This window comes from Silurus meridionalis, chromosome 20 (genome assembly GCF_014805685.1).
Source record: "Silurus meridionalis isolate SWU-2019-XX chromosome 20, ASM1480568v1, whole genome shotgun sequence".
NCBI classification, from domain to species: domain Eukaryota; kingdom Metazoa; phylum Chordata; class Actinopteri; order Siluriformes; family Siluridae; genus Silurus; species Silurus meridionalis.
In genome coordinates this window covers 12,798,765-12,818,073 of record NC_060903.1, presented here as the reverse complement: position 1 = coordinate 12,818,073, position 19,309 = coordinate 12,798,765, and the positions used below count along the sequence as shown (strand labels likewise).

Below are 19,309 nucleotides of genomic sequence, written 5' to 3'. Positions count from 1 at the left end.
CCCAGTATGTCAGTGTGTTCACAGTGAAAATAGCAAGAAAACATAAATAGTCTACTTATTCCAGAAGATTATATTTTAGGTTAAAGTCAAATTGTTCACATTCACTTCAGTTTTATTTCTATAGTGCTTTTAAAGGTAGCCAATTTACATAAATCTTTAATTAACAAGCTGGAGTTCACATTAGCAAGAAAAAAATGTTTGCAACACGCAGAAGAGACGCTATGAGGAATCAGGCTCAAGAGTGAACTAGGTGCAGTTACACATTATTACTTTATTACAACCGCATATTTGAAAGATAAACTGTGTTTAGTATTTTGTTTGTCCTAGGATATGCACGAGACTGTCTTTATGATTATACAATGAGTTATTGGGTACAAACAAAGTATTCAGGTAGGATTATTCACTGAAAGCAAGAAAGAGACTTGAGCATAGACTATTTATACACACTATTTGTGCTATGTGGATTCATGCAGCTGTAGTGTTATATCACTGCATTACCAATAAAAAAATGTTCAATAATAAATAATAAACTAAAGAACATATTTTTCATTGTAAATCTTACATTTTTCAGTTTGGGTTCATTTTAACCTTGATTTCAAACCTCCTAATGCTATCCACCTTTTTTACAATTAGAAAAACAAAACAAAACTGGAAATAGACTTAATTAGGATTACATGTCATGCATCTAGCCCATAATGTGTGTGTATATATATATATATATATGTGTGTGTGTGTGTGTGTGTGTGTGTGTGTGTGTGTGTGTGTGTGTGTGTGTGTGTGCGTGTGTTGTCAATCGATTTAAATATTTAAACATGATTGTCATGAGTTAACTCATAATTAATCACAACTTAATCACACATTTTTATCTGTTTTAAATGTACCTTAAATTAATACATTACAAGTTTTTTATACTCTAATTAACATGGCCAAGGACAAATATAGATGCTTTATGCAAATGTTTGTTTATTATTAGTCAAACAATACTCAATATATAGCATGAAGACAAGAAGGTAAAATATATACTTAAGTAATTAATAAGTAAGTCATATAAGTAATTATGGTGTTTTAAAAGATGTAAATCAAATACACCAGGACACCAAACGGAACTTTTCCTATGTTTCCACAAGGACGGTTTTAACTGCCGGAAGTGTTTACTGATTCAAAATGTTTTTTGGTGGAATTTATTATTTTATTTTATATCTGAGTATCATCATATTACACATAATTAGTAAAACTTAAGTGTTTTTAAGAACACTTTAGTATGCCAATGAACATACCGAAACAAATAGCAATATACCCCAAAAATATTCTGGAATGATATTAACTGCTCCTGTAGAACCTTGTTGAATCTTTTTTTTTTTTTTTTTTTAAGAGAAAGTAAATCTCACCTGCTGTGAGTTGACAATTCATCAAAATCTTTCTGTAGGAAATCAAGCAAAACATTTTACTAATTATATTTATCCAAAAACAATGATTTTAAAGATTTCCATTTAGGATAATCCACATGTAATTAATATAATGTGTTACCTTGTGTGGATTCATATAAAGAAAGTTGCAGCTCTATTTTGCAACACAAGCAAATCTAGAAAAGGGTGCAAATACTTGGTACAGTGGTTTCAGAATTTCACACTTAGAGATTTCCGAGTAATGATATCCTGGAAAAACTGTGTTGTTTCCTTTTGCTCCTTATCTTTATGTAGTGGTATCTAAAAACAACACAAAAACAAATACTTTTTCGAAAATTATACAAAATATTTGACACACACAAAAAAAAAGTTAGTTATTAAGAGCCCACCTGATTGCACACAGCCACTCCATATCGGACAAATGTGGCAAAATGCTCACAATTCTGTGATAACAGGTTGTAGTCAAGCACCTCGCCCAGTAATGCATTCAGCCTCCATCTCATATCTGTGATAGAGGATGCTGGATAGTGATGGCAACCATTGCTGATTTTGATCTGTGCTCCTTTGGGCACGGGGACATGAGTCAGGTGCTCGCGGTGGATTTTAGTTCGTCCCAGGAGAATGCTCCCACACGAGGGGAACACTTTTTCTAATATGTGCACACGAAACCTCCTCTGCAGTTCATTTTCATCTAAAAGATTAAACCAAATTAACCATGGCCCTTGCATTATTCACTGTTTTTTTGTTTTGTTTTTATAATTACATTTTTAAAAAAATAAAAATACTACTAATAATTATAATAATAAATGTAAAATAAAAAGAATTAGCTGAATTCTTTCAATCATCCTCACTTTATTTTGATTAATGGTTGTGATAGTGGACCCACACCTAAAATGAGACACCAATCACATCATATTGCACAATTCACACATTCACACTGATTCACCCCATAGCAATTTAGCACAAGCACTCCAACTACAGGTATGCTGTTGGGAAAAAATGTAAGACTCAGACAATAAATTGAAAATAGCATGAACCAGGATCCAGTGGTCCTGACCTTGTGTGTATCGTAATACAGTGTTGCAGGTCAGCCATTGGTACAATACAGTGTTGATAGACCAGTCTGAAGTAAGTCTGAAGCAAGACAACAGCCATGTAGTCCAGACTCAAGTAGTGAATTCAGGTGTGTAGTCCAGTATATGGTATAGTCCTGTCTGAGATCTAGTGGTGTAGTTCAAACTGTAGTAGAGTACAGTGGTGTAATCCAAATAGTAGTAATTTACACTAGTGTAGACTTGTCTAGTGGTGTTTCATAACTAAGTCCACTAGTAGTGCTAGTAGTAGGTTTAGTTGTGAGAGTGGGGTAAAGTAGGGTAGTGTAGTGTAGGTTAGTCTGTTAAAGATTACAGTGGTGTAGACCAGTCCGGGATCGCAAGTCTAATGTTATAGTCCAGTTGGTAGTAGCGTACAGTGGTGTAGTCCAGGCTGATGCATTTTACAGTTGTGTAGACTAGTCTGAAGAGCATCTCATATCACTACCCACCTTCACCACACTCACATACTAGAACCACTGCTACAACTACTGGTAGGATAAAGTAGGGTAGTGTGATGTACTCCTGTCTAAGATTGTGGGTCTTACAATTACAATTGAATGGTCTAGTCAGTACTAAAGTACAGTGGTGCAGTCCAGTCTGTAGAATTATACTGTGCTGTAGTCCAGGCTAGTGTTGCATAGACTAGCCTGAAGAACTTCTTATACCTGGATATTTAGTAGTAGCAGTAGTAGCTCTAGTTGTGTGAGTGAAGTAAATTTTGAAAGTGTGGTGTAGTCCTGTCTAAGATTGTGGGTCTAGTGATGTAGTCTACTCTATATCAAAGTGTAGTTAAGTTTTAGGTAGTGGGATATACCACTAAATCACTATCTCAAACAGGACTGCAGTGCTTGTCAGTTTAGACTAAACTGAACCTCAGGAATCTACTACAGGCTAGACAATACCAATATCACTACTAGTAAATGGTAGTCCATATATGCCAGTCTGAAGTAGTAATGTGCAGCCCCATGTTAACAATTGCTTGTTACCTGCAACTGCAAAATGAACCACTCGACCAGTTCCCACATATACACCCCAGTGTGAAAAACCAATGGGATATGAGAATTCAATTAAGTCTCCAAGCTTCCCACAGGCAATAATATCCTTTATCTGTTAGAATATAAGAAAAAAAACAGCTATGACTAAATTCAGAGGTCAATGTTGAGGCAAGTTGTGATCAATTTAGGAAGTTATATGAATACATTAATAGTAAACTAAAACAAAAATCCAAAAAGATTTGTAGACGACTGATTTAAATTCGAAAGGCTGCTATGGCTTACCTGAGCAGAACAGGCCATTTCGCTTCTGTGTTGTAAGGTGGAGTATATAATCTTAACAGGAAGCTTGGAAATACGAAAGCTTACATTCAACTTTTGACCTTTGTTAGTAATAATTAACCTAAGATGTTATGTAAGCAAATTGTAAAAAGTATATTTAATACAGAACATTGTGGCATCCAAATGAACAAAAACAAAAACGTATGCACTGTGCAGATAGCATTTATTTCATATAAAAGCGTATCAAAAACGTACAAAAACATAATAGCATCAGTAATATTATCTTGACATACATGCCTAATGCTACAATTCAAACAACTATCTTAAGACAAAATACTGGCTTTCTCAAGGCACTCGGAAGCTCACATGTGAGTGTGGAGTTGGATGTAATACACATATTTGTATCAAAGTATGCACAGCCTACAATGCAAGGAGTAATAAAAACCCTGTCACTGACATTAAGTGTTATTTTTATTAAAACTGATCAAACAATTGCAGAAGCTATTTTTAAATTTTATTTGTGAAAAGAGGTGCTAAATATATGCAAATACCAGGATCATGACAGTAAAAGGCACGTGGACAGCTTAGCCTGTGTCGCTAAAAAATAATCAAAGGCTAATTTGAATATAGTTTTCAGCTGTTTTTATACGAATTTACATAATTGAATATGGATTTAAAACTCTATGATAGTTGGGACCTTGTAAGAAGCTCAGAGAAAAGTCTGTACCACAAAGTTCATGTCAAATGAAACTGCTTTCTGAGCAATAGTTTTTAAAACAATCAAAAAAATTTGGTGTTTGAATTTATAACACTATCAGTGACAATTTTTCATACCATTTCATTTTAAACATAAAATTACAAACCTACTCTGCACTATGAAGAATGTTGAAACAAGGAACAAATGAATGCAATAAGCATAATAGAAGAACACACAAAAATAAATTGGGAATGATTAGTGCAACAATTTCATATATACAAAACAACAATAACAAACACAAATAATACTGTGCTTGAGTCGAGGCCGTGGTGAACCACGGCAGCACCCGGCCCGGTGTTTACGTCTTAACTATGCCCTACCTAGTGCCCTGTTTGGGCTGATTTAAAACACCCCATGTTACAGAAACCATAAAACTGGTCTCTGAGATGGCATGTTAAAAAACCCAGTACCTTTGAACAAAGTGTGTACTACTTCAATCAACTACTGCCAGGTAGGTAGACAGGTAAAGTGACATAATTACTTCTAATGGTGTCCAAAGTTGTACTGAGGATTTGGTTTTTTTTAACCTTGGAACATATCTATATACATTTCTTGACTAGGTTACAAACATAGCTGGTGCCTAATGACTATTTCCTCCATTTTAGATTACATAAGCCATTTGCTTTCTTCTACTTTGTACTTGATATTTTCTGTCCATGGCTTGTATTGATAGCAGGAAGTGCTTCAAGTTGGCTCGTGTTACTTTGGAAATGTTGTATTGAAGAAATCTAATACAGGCATACAGTAAACAAAAACTGTCTGAAAACAGACTCAAAGTTTTTTGATTCCCTTGTACAGATTGGCAGTGATCTGCTGGCAAGCTGCTCTAATCCCATTTTCATTGACATTTCGATATCATTATTAAATATCTGAAGAGCTCCTGAGGACCTGCTAATACTTAAGTCACATGTGGTAATTTAGCTTGGTCTTATTCCCGCTTATTAGATATCAGTTGCTTTCTTCTAGATAATGCCATATATTTTTTAAATAGCTTTTGACTTTCTGCAGGTGGATGTTTTTGTGTGTGTGTGTGTGTGTGTGTGTGTGTGTGTGTGTGGCTTTTTTTAACCCAATGCCACCTCTGTGTGGGTTTCCTCCAGGGTCTCTTGTTTCTTCACACCTCCTAAAATATATAAATAGAAGGATTGGCTAATGACTTGACGCCCGGTGTGACTGACTGTGTGCACGTGTGTGTATGCATTGAGCCTGGTCATCCAAGGTGTGTCACCCCATTCCCAATGTTTCTAGGATCTGCTTTGACCCAGATCAGAATAAATTGGTTACTGACTTAGATTCAGAAATCCCTCAATAAAACCAGAATTAGAACCATGAGAACGGGGTGTGTAATGGGGGAAGAACGATAAGAATGCTCAACGCCAAAAAAGGAAATTACAATCCAATCTTAATCCAAGCACGACAAGTTTGGAGAAACATTGGATGTAGTACAATTACGATAAATGTTTGAGGGATTTCAGGAAAAGTGTGTGGTTCCACAAAGAGAAGAGGTGTAAGTGATGGACAATGGGACAAAGGACAAATCTCTAATTGGATCCTTCTGATTAGAAGGTACAGTACCTGCATGTGTCTACTGTCTCTTATTCAGTTTAAGTGTTACTACCACATTATTCTCTTTCCACCCGGGCCCTCTCTTTCCTCAGAAGTGTTCATCTCAGAGTTTGGTACAGGAGTTGCACGGGCAGACGGTTGCAGTAATAAAGTCGGTGTTGAGCTGTTGAAATTCAGGCTTTCCAACGATTCGGCATTGAGCAGACGCTGGTTCTCGTGTTGGGGGCAAATGACATAGCGGCCTGGTTGGTGAATCTCTGCTGTTGCCACCGATTCTGTGCCCTTTAATGGCCCCAGAGAGCACATACCACCGGCTAGGTTTGGCTCCCGTCCCCCGACGGCCCCCAGCTCTCCTGATGACTCCTCCATGTTGACATAGAGGATCTCTTCAGGGTCCTGCGGATCAGGAAGCTCCTCCAGGGCTTTTTCGAGTTGGCCACACAAGACCTCAAAAGTCGGACGGTCCTTCGGGCTGAGCAACCAGCAGGAGAACATCAAGGAATATCTGAAGGAAAGACGTTACAATATAACATAAATATGTGCACATATACACAAGTATGTAACTCCTATTAAAACATCTGTTTTTTAAAACACACTTACATGCTGTCCAGGCAGTCCGGAGGCTGTTTCAGACGGTTACCTTGTCTCAGGTAGTCATAGATCTCACTGTTTTCCACACCGGGATACGGAGTCTGACCTCGGGTAGCAATTTCCCACATTGTCACACCAAAGGACCACTGACAAAAAAAATAGTTTTGTAAATTGAATGCCAATCAAATGCCATTGAATGTATTATTATTATTATTATTATTTTTATTAAAAATATAAATATATAATATATGATCAAAATCAGCATAATGTATAATGCAAATATACATGTTATATATATTTTTCGACATTTATAAAAAACATTTTTTTTACTAACAGCAGCCTTACCACATCACTCTTGGTGGTGTAAACTCTGTCTGCCAGGCTTTCAATCGCAATCCACTTGACAGGCATTTTTGAGATTCGGCCCTGTCTATAGTAATCACCATTGTAAATCTTCTTAGAGAGACCAAAATCAGCAACGCACACGTTCATGTTCTCATTTAACATGCAGTTACGTGCAGCCAGGTCTCTATGGATAAAGTTCTTGCTGCTCAGGTACTCCATTCCTCGAGCGATGTCTGTCATAAACTTCACCAGCATCTGAGATGGTAGATACTGCAAAAATAAAAATATAAGGAATGATCAACAAGATGATTAACAAGAATGTGACTAAAATCTTACTGACGGAAACACTTAGAGGGGACGATGTATCCTTTACTTTGCATTAGGGGGCGGTAGAGTACATTCTACAATCATTCAAATTGAATGTGTTGGACTGTGATAACAGCAACTTCACTGGTTCAAAAAAGTTGTATAGATGTCAAGCCAAACACAATGAAAATGGTCTAATGCATAAATGCAATTTAAACATCTGATAAAGAAAAAAGTGGAAGTCTTTATGTTCATGCCTTATGTAATTTAACTGATAAAAAAAAAATTCGAACATAAGAATTTATTTATATAGATCTTTCATCAATAGATTTTTTCCCCTATAGCGGGCTTTCTTTTTTATTGCTCTTTTTAGGTCTCAAAAACCTTTAGACGGTCCAGGTTTTTGATAAATATATCTGCGTGTATGAAGTGTTTTTTGCTAATGGTGTATAGTCTTATGTATGTGATTAGCAATTTTTTTAGCATATAGTATATAAAGCCAAATGTTTGCAGACTTCTGACTATAAGATTTTATGTGCTTTTTGAAACATCCCATTTGACATTTAGTCTGCATTTGCTATTATAATAATCTCCAATCTTCTGGGAAGATCCTTCTACATTTTAATGCCAAAAGTGTTCAATGTGGTTGAAATCAGAGCTCCATATCAGGCCAATCAATATTTTCCACTCCAACCCATGTAAACCATATCTTAATGGAGCTGGTTTTGTGCACAAGGGCACTGTCATGCTGGAACATGTTTGGGGCTTCTAGTTCAAGGGAGGTGAAATTTTTATAGTACTGAATCCAAAGACATCCTATACATTTGGGTGGTAATTTGGGTGGTAACAGTTTGGGGAAGAACCACATTTGGCTGAAAAAGTCAGGTGTCGATTTAGTGTATACTCTTGAACTCTCATGTGTGTGGCTCTATATGAGTGTGTGTGAAAAGTAAAACAGACACTCACTACAGGTGATTCTCCAAGCCTTGAATAAAGGAGGTAGCTGTGCAGGTCACCATGTTTCATGTAGGGCAGAATCACCACAGGAGATGGAAAGCCTTCGCTCTCCACAGTCTGCAAACACACTCCTGCAATACAGACATACACACAAACATACACACATTTGATGACACATTAGTGTCCAATTGTATTAGGTACTAGCTTTAACCATAGAGTGTCATGTTATAAACCATTATAGAGTCTTTGCACTATTCTTTATATTATTTATATAAAAAAAGGCTCTTTGTAAAATGATTATATTTTCACTTTTAACTGTTCCTAATTGCTTCTTCTTCTTTTTTCGGCTGCTCCCATTAGGGGTCGCCACAGCGGATCATCTGTCTCCATACCCCCGTCCTCTACATCTGCCTCTTTCACACCAACTACCTGCATTTCTTCCCTCATCACATCCATAAAACTTCTCCTTGGCCTTCGTCTTTTCCTCCTTCCTGGTGGCTCCATCCTTAGCATTCTTCTACCAATATAACTCATGTCCCTCCTCTGCACATGTCCAAACCATCTCAAAACTGTTCCTCATTGCTAATGGCTCATAATTCATCTATGTGTGGTATATATTTCTCTAACCTTGATATATACACAAAAGAACGTATAATTGCTGACATTACAGGGGAGGTGGTATCTTAGTGGAAAAGCATTGGACTTTAGAGCTGATGGTCATGAGTTCAAACCCCAGCCACACTAAGCTACTACTCCGGGGCCCCTGAGCAAGGCCCTTAACCCTCACCTGCTCAGTTGTACGAATGAGATTAATGTAAGTGGCTTACCCTTCCTAACGCAACCCTCCCCATTTATCCAGGCTTGGGACCGGCACTAGGAGTGCACTGGCTTTTGCAACCCGGCCATTAGACATCTATGGTTTGGACATGTGCAGAGGATGGACATGGGGTAAATCGATAGGAGAATGCTGGGGATGGAGCCACCAGGAAGAAGAAAAGGAGGCAGACCAATAAGGAGACTTATAGATGTGGTGAGGGAAGACATGCAGGTTGAATTAAAAGAGGCAGATGTAGAGGACAGAATTACGGTGGCCGAGAAGTGCACATTAACAGATCGGAAAACAAATTAACAAATTAGAAAACACTAACAAATCCGAAAGCAAAATAACAAATCTAAAAACACAACGACAATTCAGACAAACCCGTAGGTATAGTTTGTGAATGGAACACCTACCGATCATTGGACGAGACACCTGTCATTCAAGATGTACAGGAAGTTTGAAATCTTATGACTTTGTTTCTTGTACATGTGTAAAGTTCTCTGTTTAAACTATTTTTTGTTTCGATTAGTGCACCTTTAAATATAAGAAAATAACAGAAGTAAACATTGGCCATCAAGGAGAAACTTGTACTTCCTGTATATCTTGAATGACAGGTGTCTTGTCCAATGATCGATAAGTGTTCTATTTGCAAACTATAGCTACCTTTTCCAGTTTGTCTGAATTGTTGCACGAGAACACATTAATAAATCCGAAAACACAACGACAATTCAGACAAACTGGAAAAAAGGTAGGTATAGTTTACAAATAGAACACTTACCGATCATTGGACATCTGTCATTCAAGATATACAGGAAGTACAAGAGTCTTTTTTTATATTAAGCAATTAGTCATTTACAAACAGCGTGGCAATAACAAGTGCAATTTACATTACAATACACAGAACAGGTGCATGAAAATACAAATACATTCACATAAATTTAGGGGAAAGAGGAAAAAAATTATAAATAAATCAAATTTATAATAAAGTTAATTAAAAAAGGACAAACAGGGCTATGGTTTTTTCTGTAAATCATATTTTTTTATAAAGGACAAAAGATTCATTGCATTTTTTTTTATCACTTTTAGGGCTTTTGTGAAAGAAATAAACTCATTATAAAATGCAAAAAACGTTGGTTTCACTTTAAAGTATTTTGATTTGTGTATATAAAATTTTCCCATCTGAAGTATATTATTAACAAGTAAGTCGTCTTTGTTATTGTTCATTAAAATCCAAAGATAATGTCCTTCACAGTGAAATTTCTTTGATGGGGAACCTTTGGGTAAAGCCAGTTATAGATATCAGACCATTAAGAGTCTGAAGTACAACAGTCTGCGGCAGGGGAAAGTTGGAACGTATGTGTAAAAGTGTACAAACTATTCTTTATGTCATGATATACTGCAGCATCTCCAACATCACTGCATATGAATGTCCTTCCTCAAAGTAGCTTTAAATTAATGACATGTTCTCCTTGCTTGCCAATGTTTACTTCTGTTATTTTTTTATTTTTAAATGTGCATTGATCGAAATTAAAAATAGTTTAAAGTAAACAGAGAACTTTACACATGTACAAGAAACAAAGTCATAAGATTTCATACTTCCTGTATCTCTTAAATGACAGGTGTCTCGTCCAATGATCGGTAAGTTTCTATTCACAAATTATACCTACCTTTTCCGCTTTGTCGAAATTGTTGTTGTGTTTTCGGATTTGTAATTTTGTTTTCGGATTTGTTAGTGTTTTTCAATTTGTTAATTTGTTTTCCGATTTGTTCGTGTGTTTTGCACTTCTCGGGCCACCGTACAGAATAGTATGGAGACGAATGATCCGCTGTGGCGACCCCTACTGGGAGCAGCTGAAAGAAGAAGAACAATGCATTGATATATACATGTATATCAATGCATTGTTGTTTTGGATTTTCATGCATTGTTTTTAACTGTCTTAAATTAATTTTAGTTTTAGGAAAATGGTGTATCTGCTTGTGCTTCTCTTACCCAGTAGCCTCATAACATTTTGATGGTCAAACTCTTTCATACACGCAGCTTCTCGCAGGAAGTCCTCCATCTCAGTTCGTGTACAAATAGCAACTAAAAACAAGAGACCAGTTTATTTTTTTAAAAAGTGTGTGAATAGAGTGTGAAGGATCATGCTAATTATCATAAATTACACTAATTATCATTATAGTAAAACTCACTTTTCATCGTCTTGACTGCTACTTTAAGCACAGAGTCCTCTTGAGTCAGCAAGCCTTCCATTACAGAGCCGAACTCACCTGCACACATAAACACATTCATATTATTTTACATGCCCGGAGCGTAAGTGATGATGTAAAGCCATTGTAGGATGTGAATCCAGGCTTACCCTCTCCTAGCGTCTTTCCCAGGGTTAGTTTGTGTCTGTCCACCATTACATCTTGCAGCTTCTGTTTGAGTTCATCACTGATGCCCAGCGAGTTCACTGCAGAGAGAAACACACAGTGTTGCAGGCTTTGTACAGAATTGAGCTCACTTTTTAAATCCCATATAATCCCAAGACCTTTTTATATCAAGATTTGATTCACTAGCCAACATGAGATTTGATGAGTCTCTGGGTCAAGGCAAAAACCACAAATATTAAACTTGATGATCTTAGCAACAAATCATTAGTCCGTTACTGAGCAAGAATTAAACAAATGCACTCATGAGATTTGATGTGCCCCGATTTACTGGTTTATTTTTGCATGCATTGGATTTTTTGGTGAAAAGCTGAAACAAAGAAACTGCATGGTTCGTTTCCAAATTGTTACCACAAAGCTGGAGGCACTCAATTATACAGGATGTTTTTAGATGTGCCTTTGGATGCACCAAGATTTTGCATTCACTTGAATTTGGAAACCTTGGAAACTGTTCCAGCATGGCAATGCCCCTGTGCACAAAGTGAGCTCCTTGAAGATCTGGTTTACATGCTTTGGAGAGGAAGATCTTCAGTGGCCTGCTATAGAGCTCTGATCTCATCCCTACTGAACACCTTTGAGATTAATTGGAACACTGACTGCACCCCAGGTCTCCTCCCCCACATCAGTACATGTCTTTCATAATACCCTTGTGGCTGATGAACACATATAACCATAAACACACTCCAAAATCTAGTGGAACATCTTCCCAGAAGAGTGGAGGGAATTATAAGAGCAAATTGGGTCTAAATGTGGAATGCAATGCTCAAAGATCACATACCATAATTATGACCATGCGACACAATATTTTGTATATAGTGTATAGTGTATATTCACACTCATTAATAGACCAAATAACAAATCAGGTCAGATGGAGTAAATCCTGCAGGGCACATTATGCATTATACATTTACTAAAAGTTGTAAAATCACTCCCAAACATGACATGACTTAATGTAACTGGAAAAATCTGTTCAATCTTTAAACATTCCCACAAGACAGAACAGTAAAAAGGAGGTAAGTGCCAGGGAATTGAGCCAGAATGTGATTGTCACACACTCCTACACATTGGAAGCAAGAAAACTAAAACATGTGCTTCATCTTACACAGAACTATGATTTCATTTCTGTCTGTTTTTTTTTTGTTTCCAGATAAAGTGTTACACTGTACTTCACTTAAACCTCACACTTCAGGCGAAAAACAAGTGAGGTCAGAGGGCACAAACCAGTCTACTGGGTTTAGCCAATTTAATTACTTACATGGGTCAAATGTTCACGAAAGTCAGAAGTGGAAAATATGGAAAAAATAAAACAAAATGGCTGCTAAGGAAAATAATATAATAATGACAGGGTGGTGTGCAGCCATGAAGCTGTTACAACTTCAGTGTGTACTAAAGTGTTAAATTTTTTATTTATTCCTTACATATTGACCCACATGTATTGCTTCCACAGAATGAGACATTATACTTTGATACATTTATTTGTTTGTGGGTACATCTAATGCCATGGAATGTCCACAAATTAAGTTTGGTCCTGTTATTAATCCCTCACCGGTCTCTTTGTTTCCCTCTCTCTAAAGGTTAATAAGAGGAAAAAATGCAGCCTTTCATGCCACCCGGCAGCACTAAAGACTTTCTTGTGTTGGAATAATCTGCCGCAAAGCACCTGGGACTGAACAGTCCTCGTATCCTTCTATAATTCTAAATATACCCATTTTCATAAAAGACTTCCCACATATCTATAATTATACAGTACATATTCTTCAAATTTGTGAATGTGGAGCATTTGTCCACGTGTACACGTGATGTTTGCCATTGTAAAATGTTTTACAACGATTCGATTACTATTAACATGTATGATGTGTTTTTTAACCAGCTAAAACACGCACCAGAACCAAGAATTCAACAGTGCAGCAGTTTATGTATTGTGTAGGTTTGCTTAACAGCAGGAGTATAGATGAAGTCTCAATTTGAAAACTTCTATGAAAAAACTGTTTTGAAGTAAATAACAACAATTTAACAAATGGTACAAAAGAGACTTCAATGTCATGTCATCTGACAGTGGAAATAGTGACAAAAGAATACTATATACAGTACTAGTGTATGGATTTTCACATAATTTTCACATCTTATCTCAAGAATATAAAAGGTTTTAAAAGGCAATCCCAATTAGCTGACCTTTAACAATGGTGATTTTTTATCCCAGTTCATGACCTGTTAAAGGTGTATACCATTCCACTAAATACCAAGCCAATTTATGAGAAAACATTCTTCCATATATGATAATTCTTCAATACCAACCGTGAAACATGGCATTTAAAATAAACTTATGTTGCCTTCAAGTGTGCGTTGCATAAACTATGAAGTGCCACTGTTTCATTGTGGTTGTATATATGAAATTGTATATTTTATATCTTATTTTACATTTAGTCTCTGATGAGGTCATAGTCACCATTATTTAGGAATCGCTGGTTGAATATGTTTACATCTGTACATTATTTGGTGATTGATTTAGCTAATGAAAGGTTACCTAAATAACTCATATCAAATGACTTTCAAAGAGCATTTTAAGGCAGTATGGGTTTATCCAGATGAGCTAGATAAAGTTTTTGAAGACCAATGCAGTATTCTATTAATAAAAAAAAGATACCGTAATTTCCGGACTTTTAAGCGCACCCATATATAATCTTTACAAAGATTTTTATTTTGAACATAAATACGCCGCACCTGTCTATAAGCCGCTGGTTCCTACATTGAAACTAATGATCTTTACACAGGCTTTAATGAAAGACAGTGTCTGTTACACGGCTTGTATCTAAACAGTAGCCTACCAAGAAAGTCATTGTTCACTGTCTTCCTCCTTCCTTTCACAACAATTTCTCTCGAGAGTTTTTCTTTTGGCATCGTCGTGCGTTTAAAAATCACCATCGGTGAAGCTTTTCTCCCGATGCCGTGCAGCTCAGAACACAGGTGAAGTGGGTTTTTTCATGCCTGGTTGTTTTCAGCGTGACGAATGATTCGCGTTTCCTGTTGACAGTCCGAGTGAGCGGCAGGTCAAACGTCAGATGAACATCATCCATATTTATAATGTGGTGCGGCCCGATTTAGTGGGAGCGCATCTGATTTAATATAAAGAGTTTCATTGGTTCACCTGAACCCGTTCTGCAATTTAATTGGTCTAATGTTATGGGGTTCAGTTTTTTTGTCTTGAAGCTTGTGAAACCGGGAAAAACCCAGGACAAATCCATATATTAGCTGCTTCATTGTTTAAGCAGGGGGGTTCAAAGAGTGGGAAAAAAGTAGCAGCTTATAGTCCGGAAAATACGGTAATCTTTTGATTACATGTTCTGATGAATGAATTATTTGATTGTAAGGGAAAATGTCAATTATAATTGTGTTATTGTTAATTTATTAGGTATTCATCAATCAAAATTTTATTTGATGGTCCATGCAGTAGAACAGAACTACTTTTTTTACATGAAAAAAGTAGCACTGTAATTTGGCATAAAAAAGATCCTGTAGCCCATAATCAATGACCACATCTGGTGTGCGTGTGTATGGGTGTGCGTGTATGTGGTGATCACTAGTGTTTTCCTGCAGCTGTGAGCTCACCATAAACCCAGAGGCATGTGCGCAAGTATGTGCTCAGTCCTTACACATGCTCCTACATGCTGAGAGCAAGTGCTTGTTTGTTCTTGTGGGAACGTACACTTGCACACATGAGCAGGTGGCTATCAACAAATCTAGAGAGTACAGTATTATTTCATTCGCCTTGATCATTCAACCTTTTTTTTTAAACTGAATTTCTACTTGCTCTTATGTTGTCAACATTCAAACTTTTTCCTCTCACCCACTTTATCACAAAGGCAAGTTAGTTCTCAAGATACTGCAGGGACACTAATATAAAGAAGGCTCTGTCTGAACTAGTGCATGCATTGACACTATGAAATGTGATGCCGACTTGTGTGTGTGCGTCTGTGAGTTTGTGTGAGTCCATTCTGGAGAGGATACAGGTGCATATCCATGATAAGTTTACAGCTCCACACTGAGGAAATAATTTATATATAATAAGTGCTCTTATTAAAAGCTACTGTAATATTGTTTATAACAGGGGTCCCCAAACACCAGGCCACAGACTGGTACCGGACCATGGATCATTTGGTACCCAGTCTCACAGAAAAAATAAAAACTTTTTAATGGTAATTTTACTCTTATGCCAATTTCCTACAATTGTTTCAGTCACAGTATGTTTGTATGTATTCATAAAATAATTAAGCTCCCACTACATTATAGTAAGTTAAGTTACATTTTCATTATATATCTAATAATTAATTCATATAATATGTAGAATAGGAATGATATGTCCATGGAAGATTTGTCTTGCAGGAAACTGTTCCGTAGCGCAAAAAAGGTGCTGGTTTATAATGTTTAGAAAATTCATCTGCTTGTGAATGAAATTGTAATAAAAACATTAACATGCAAAAATTTCCAGCCAACTGATTCCAAAGTTACGTCAAACTACATATGCTGCATTACCTCGAAAGTAAAGAGAACTCAGAATTACTTAGAACTCAAAATAGCATTTTTTCGACATCCCTAGATGCCTTCATGTTAGTCTTTGATAAAAATATGGGTCACCTATGAAAAATCTAATCATATATGATGTACTATGATGGTCTGTTTAATCCAATTAAATGAACGTTTTTTTTACTTAACATAAACCTCGAAATCACTGCAGCACCAATATGCGAACATCTGTCAAGCAATCTATCTCAGAGCTTGAGGTTATTGCTAGCTTTCAGAAACATTCCGGCATTCCACGGTTCACGTTTTCAAAATAATACTGCTAGGCAGAAACCATACACCTTAAATATAGGGGTCAAGACTCTCACAATGCAGTGGATTCAGTTTCCGTCATGTTTGGACATGCAGACAGATTGCAGTCGCACTGCATTGCTTTTTAAGCAAAACAACAACATACTACAGATGTTGGATGAGTTAGAGGTCAGATTTGGTTTTGGTCAAGCAAACTGGTGTCAAGATACAGACTAAAGTGTAGAATGGAATATGACTCACATGTGGCTTCGTTGGTACGGCGGCTGTAGGTGCGGCGAGCTCGATAACGGACAACTAGCTCTCCACTCTCCATCATGGGTTCAAATGCCTCGCTAAGAACATACAAGTGAAACACAGCAGCAGGTTGTTAAATAAACCCAATCTATCTATGAATTTTAAGCTTGAAAATATTCAGCATGAAAATGTAATATTGGTTAAAATACTGTATGTAAGGAAAATAAAAATATATTTAAATATATGCCATATGCTCCAATATACGTTGTCCAACATATGCTTGTTTATGTTACTTTTACTAAAGCCGATGTATTAAATGCATTACTGTGCACTATACATAGTGATGCAGATGGGTTCAGGTTTGACATTAACTATTGACTAGTTTACTAAATATGGATTAGTCAGCATATCTTAATCATTTAATCTGAAGTGGTGAAATAATTTATAAAAAAATAAAGATTTATACGATTATATTATTTGATTATCTACAACACCCTCCTATCTCTGGAGCTAGACCTAAATGGCAAAACAACTACATCACAAAACAAGTTAAAAATCATGGGGGATACGTGCAACTGCCTCATAAATACTCACCCAAACCGTGTTTCTTTCCGCCTCAGTTTGGCCATGTATATAGCCATGAGCAGTGCCAGACTTATAGCTATTGTCACAGCCATGACCACATACCACCAGTGCCAGGAAAGCAATGGCTCAGATAAGTGGCCTGAGAGAAGAAATAAAAGCAGGCTGATTTAGAAAAGTGGCACTGATAGAACACAAAAAGCCATTTTACGAATTGCATCTTTCGCACACTTTGGTCATCTGTAGTGTAGTTTTTTTATATACAACCAGTAACATGTAATTTGCCTTTGATTAAATTACTATGGATATTTAATTACCAGTTTGTTACTTTTTTTTTAAGAGCCCTGCTGTGTTGGAGGCCAATCATTCAGTTTCCCATATTCACAGAGCTCATTTCTTCCAGTTGGGAAGTGTGCAAGTGTGATGCAAAGTGAATTTTTGTTAGGTATACTTTAATGTACATAACAAAATTAATCTAATAAGTAAATGCTGCTGCAAGCTGAGATTCAAATATACACAATGTAAAGCTGAATAAGAGCAAATTAAATGATTAATTATTACTGTCAATTTTAATTTCAATTCATTCAAATTTGGATTTAAGATGTCATGTCATTTAAATATATTTAAAAATAAAATAAAAGGAAACGCGCATAGAACAGAATTGCCTCCATTTCAGCCATAGATCCCAAAATTGTTTTTTTTAAATTGGAAACAGATCCTGGTAGCAATTTTCTTATCCCATACTGCTGCTTTTAATCTGTTGTGTTTAAATGAATTTGGAGAAAAATTGGAAAACTGAGCCAGTGTACTTTTGAACGCTTATATTGCTGGAGGCAGCAGATGGAAACCACTAAATTGAGTCACTTAATGAGGTGGGAACAGAGATACACCTCGTAATTTCAGGAGCACCAATATGTCACACAATATGCCGGTACTGCCATAGACTGTTAAATGGACCCTTATGAAAAAGACAGAGTGGATGAAGACTTCAGCTTTGTGTGTGTGTGTGTGTGTGTGTGTGTGTGTGTGTGTGTGTGTGTGTGTGTGTGTGTCTGTGTGTCTTGTGGTTGATAGCATCTCACACATTAGCTCAGTCATACTCTATACAGGGTGTGTACCCACTATTTAATACATTTAGCTCATACTGTTACTCCTTTCTTACTTTCTCTCCTTGCAAAACTATCCCCTTTCCTAGCCTTGTCCCACCCTGACCCCCTCCCACCTCCCCCTTTTCTTTTTCCCTTTTTTTTCTTTCTCTCATTCCTCCCTCTGTGTCTAAGTCTCTATTATCTGTTTCATTCATGCCATAGACAGTGTTCAACTAAGCTAATAGAGATGTAACACAGTGCTAAATATTTATGACTTGCCCTCCTTCTATACTCCCCTGCTTCCTTTGCATTTTTTGTTCCGTTCTTGTCTCATCTCTTGCTTCCTCTTTGCATTTAGGAAACATCCCACAAAAAAAAAACCCCAGCAAGAAAGGAGAAGAAAATACAAAAAGTTAGGAAAACACCAAGGTCATGCAAGTGCACTAAATCATCTCCAGCTCTGTGTGTGTGTGTGTGTGTGTGTGTGTGTGTGTGTGTGTGTGTGTGTGTGTGTGTGTGTGTGTGTGTGGGTGTGTGTGTGTGTGGGTGTCAGTGTGTGTGTGTGTGTGTGTGTGTGTGTGGGCCCACTTACCTGCTGAAACTGGTTTGCTGTCTGTAAACAACAAAGAAAATTATTACTTAGCATATAAAATATAATTTTCACTACTCTGAATTAGAATGGAAATGCTGCGTTCATCCTTTTTAAATTTTTTTATATACTCTCACTCCATGCCTCATACCTGTAGGGACAAAAGACAACGTCTGCATCTTGGTCCATGGTCCGTATCCCGCCCCCGTGTAGGCACACACCCTGAAGGTGATGTTTGATAAAGGCAATGACATGTTGATAGTCAGCTCTGTTACCACACCTGTGTCCAACAGGACCTGATGGACAATGAATGAGAGACAGCAGAACTTCAGGACATCATTAAAGCCTGGTTTAGTGCATACAATGGAATAATACTAGAATAAACCTTCTCTTATGCGACTTTAAATGTAAAAAAAATGGATCTCATGCAACAAAGCAGA

At 36.8% G+C, this 19,309-nt stretch overlaps 2 protein-coding genes across 2 annotated transcripts in view; both read right to left on the bottom strand.

Moving 5' to 3' along the window:
- Positions 1–939: 939 nt before the first annotated feature.
- Positions 940–3,818, bottom strand: LOC124403242 (phospholipase A and acyltransferase 2-like). The gene is made up of 4 exons (XM_046876897.1): positions 3,778–3,818; positions 3,487–3,607; positions 1,796–2,097; positions 940–1,706 (listed from the first exon to the last, which is right to left on the bottom strand). Exons 1-4 carry the CDS (start codon positions 3,793–3,795, stop codon positions 1,617–1,619), a joined length of 531 nt encoding a protein of 176 aa, XP_046732853.1. The 5' UTR covers positions 3,796–3,818; the 3' UTR covers positions 940–1,616.
- Positions 3,819–3,980: 162 nt separating this feature from the next.
- LOC124403000 (tyrosine-protein kinase receptor UFO) overlaps positions 3,981–19,309 on the bottom strand; it is a 36,385-nt gene continuing 21,056 nt past the window's right edge. The window contains exons 9-19 of the mRNA XM_046876519.1: positions 19,021–19,165; positions 18,873–18,893; positions 17,205–17,334; positions 16,617–16,708; positions 11,474–11,569; positions 11,307–11,384; positions 11,107–11,199; positions 8,306–8,427; positions 7,034–7,303; positions 6,698–6,834; positions 3,981–6,602 (exon numbers count right to left, since the gene is read on the bottom strand). Of these exons, the coding sequence (XP_046732475.1) occupies positions 6,146–6,602; positions 6,698–6,834; positions 7,034–7,303; positions 8,306–8,427; positions 11,107–11,199; positions 11,307–11,384; positions 11,474–11,569; positions 16,617–16,708; positions 17,205–17,334; positions 18,873–18,893; positions 19,021–19,165 (1,641 nt within the window). The 3' untranslated portion in view covers positions 3,981–6,145. The remainder of the gene's footprint in view (positions 6,603–6,697; positions 6,835–7,033; positions 7,304–8,305; positions 8,428–11,106; positions 11,200–11,306; positions 11,385–11,473; positions 11,570–16,616; positions 16,709–17,204; positions 17,335–18,872; positions 18,894–19,020; positions 19,166–19,309) is intronic.

What these genes read in the sequence shown, in the direction of transcription:
- LOC124403242 (XM_046876897.1), bottom strand. An exon ending in GGTTCATTTTGCAGTTGCAG is followed by an intron (nt 2,098 to 3,486) that starts GTAACAAGCAAT and finishes TTAATCTTTTAG; the next exon opens with ATGAAAATGAACTGCAGAGG. An exon ending in GAGTGGCTGTGTGCAATCAG is followed by an intron (nt 1,707 to 1,795) that starts GTGGGCTCTTAA and finishes TGTTGTTTTTAG; the next exon opens with ATACCACTACATAAAGATAA.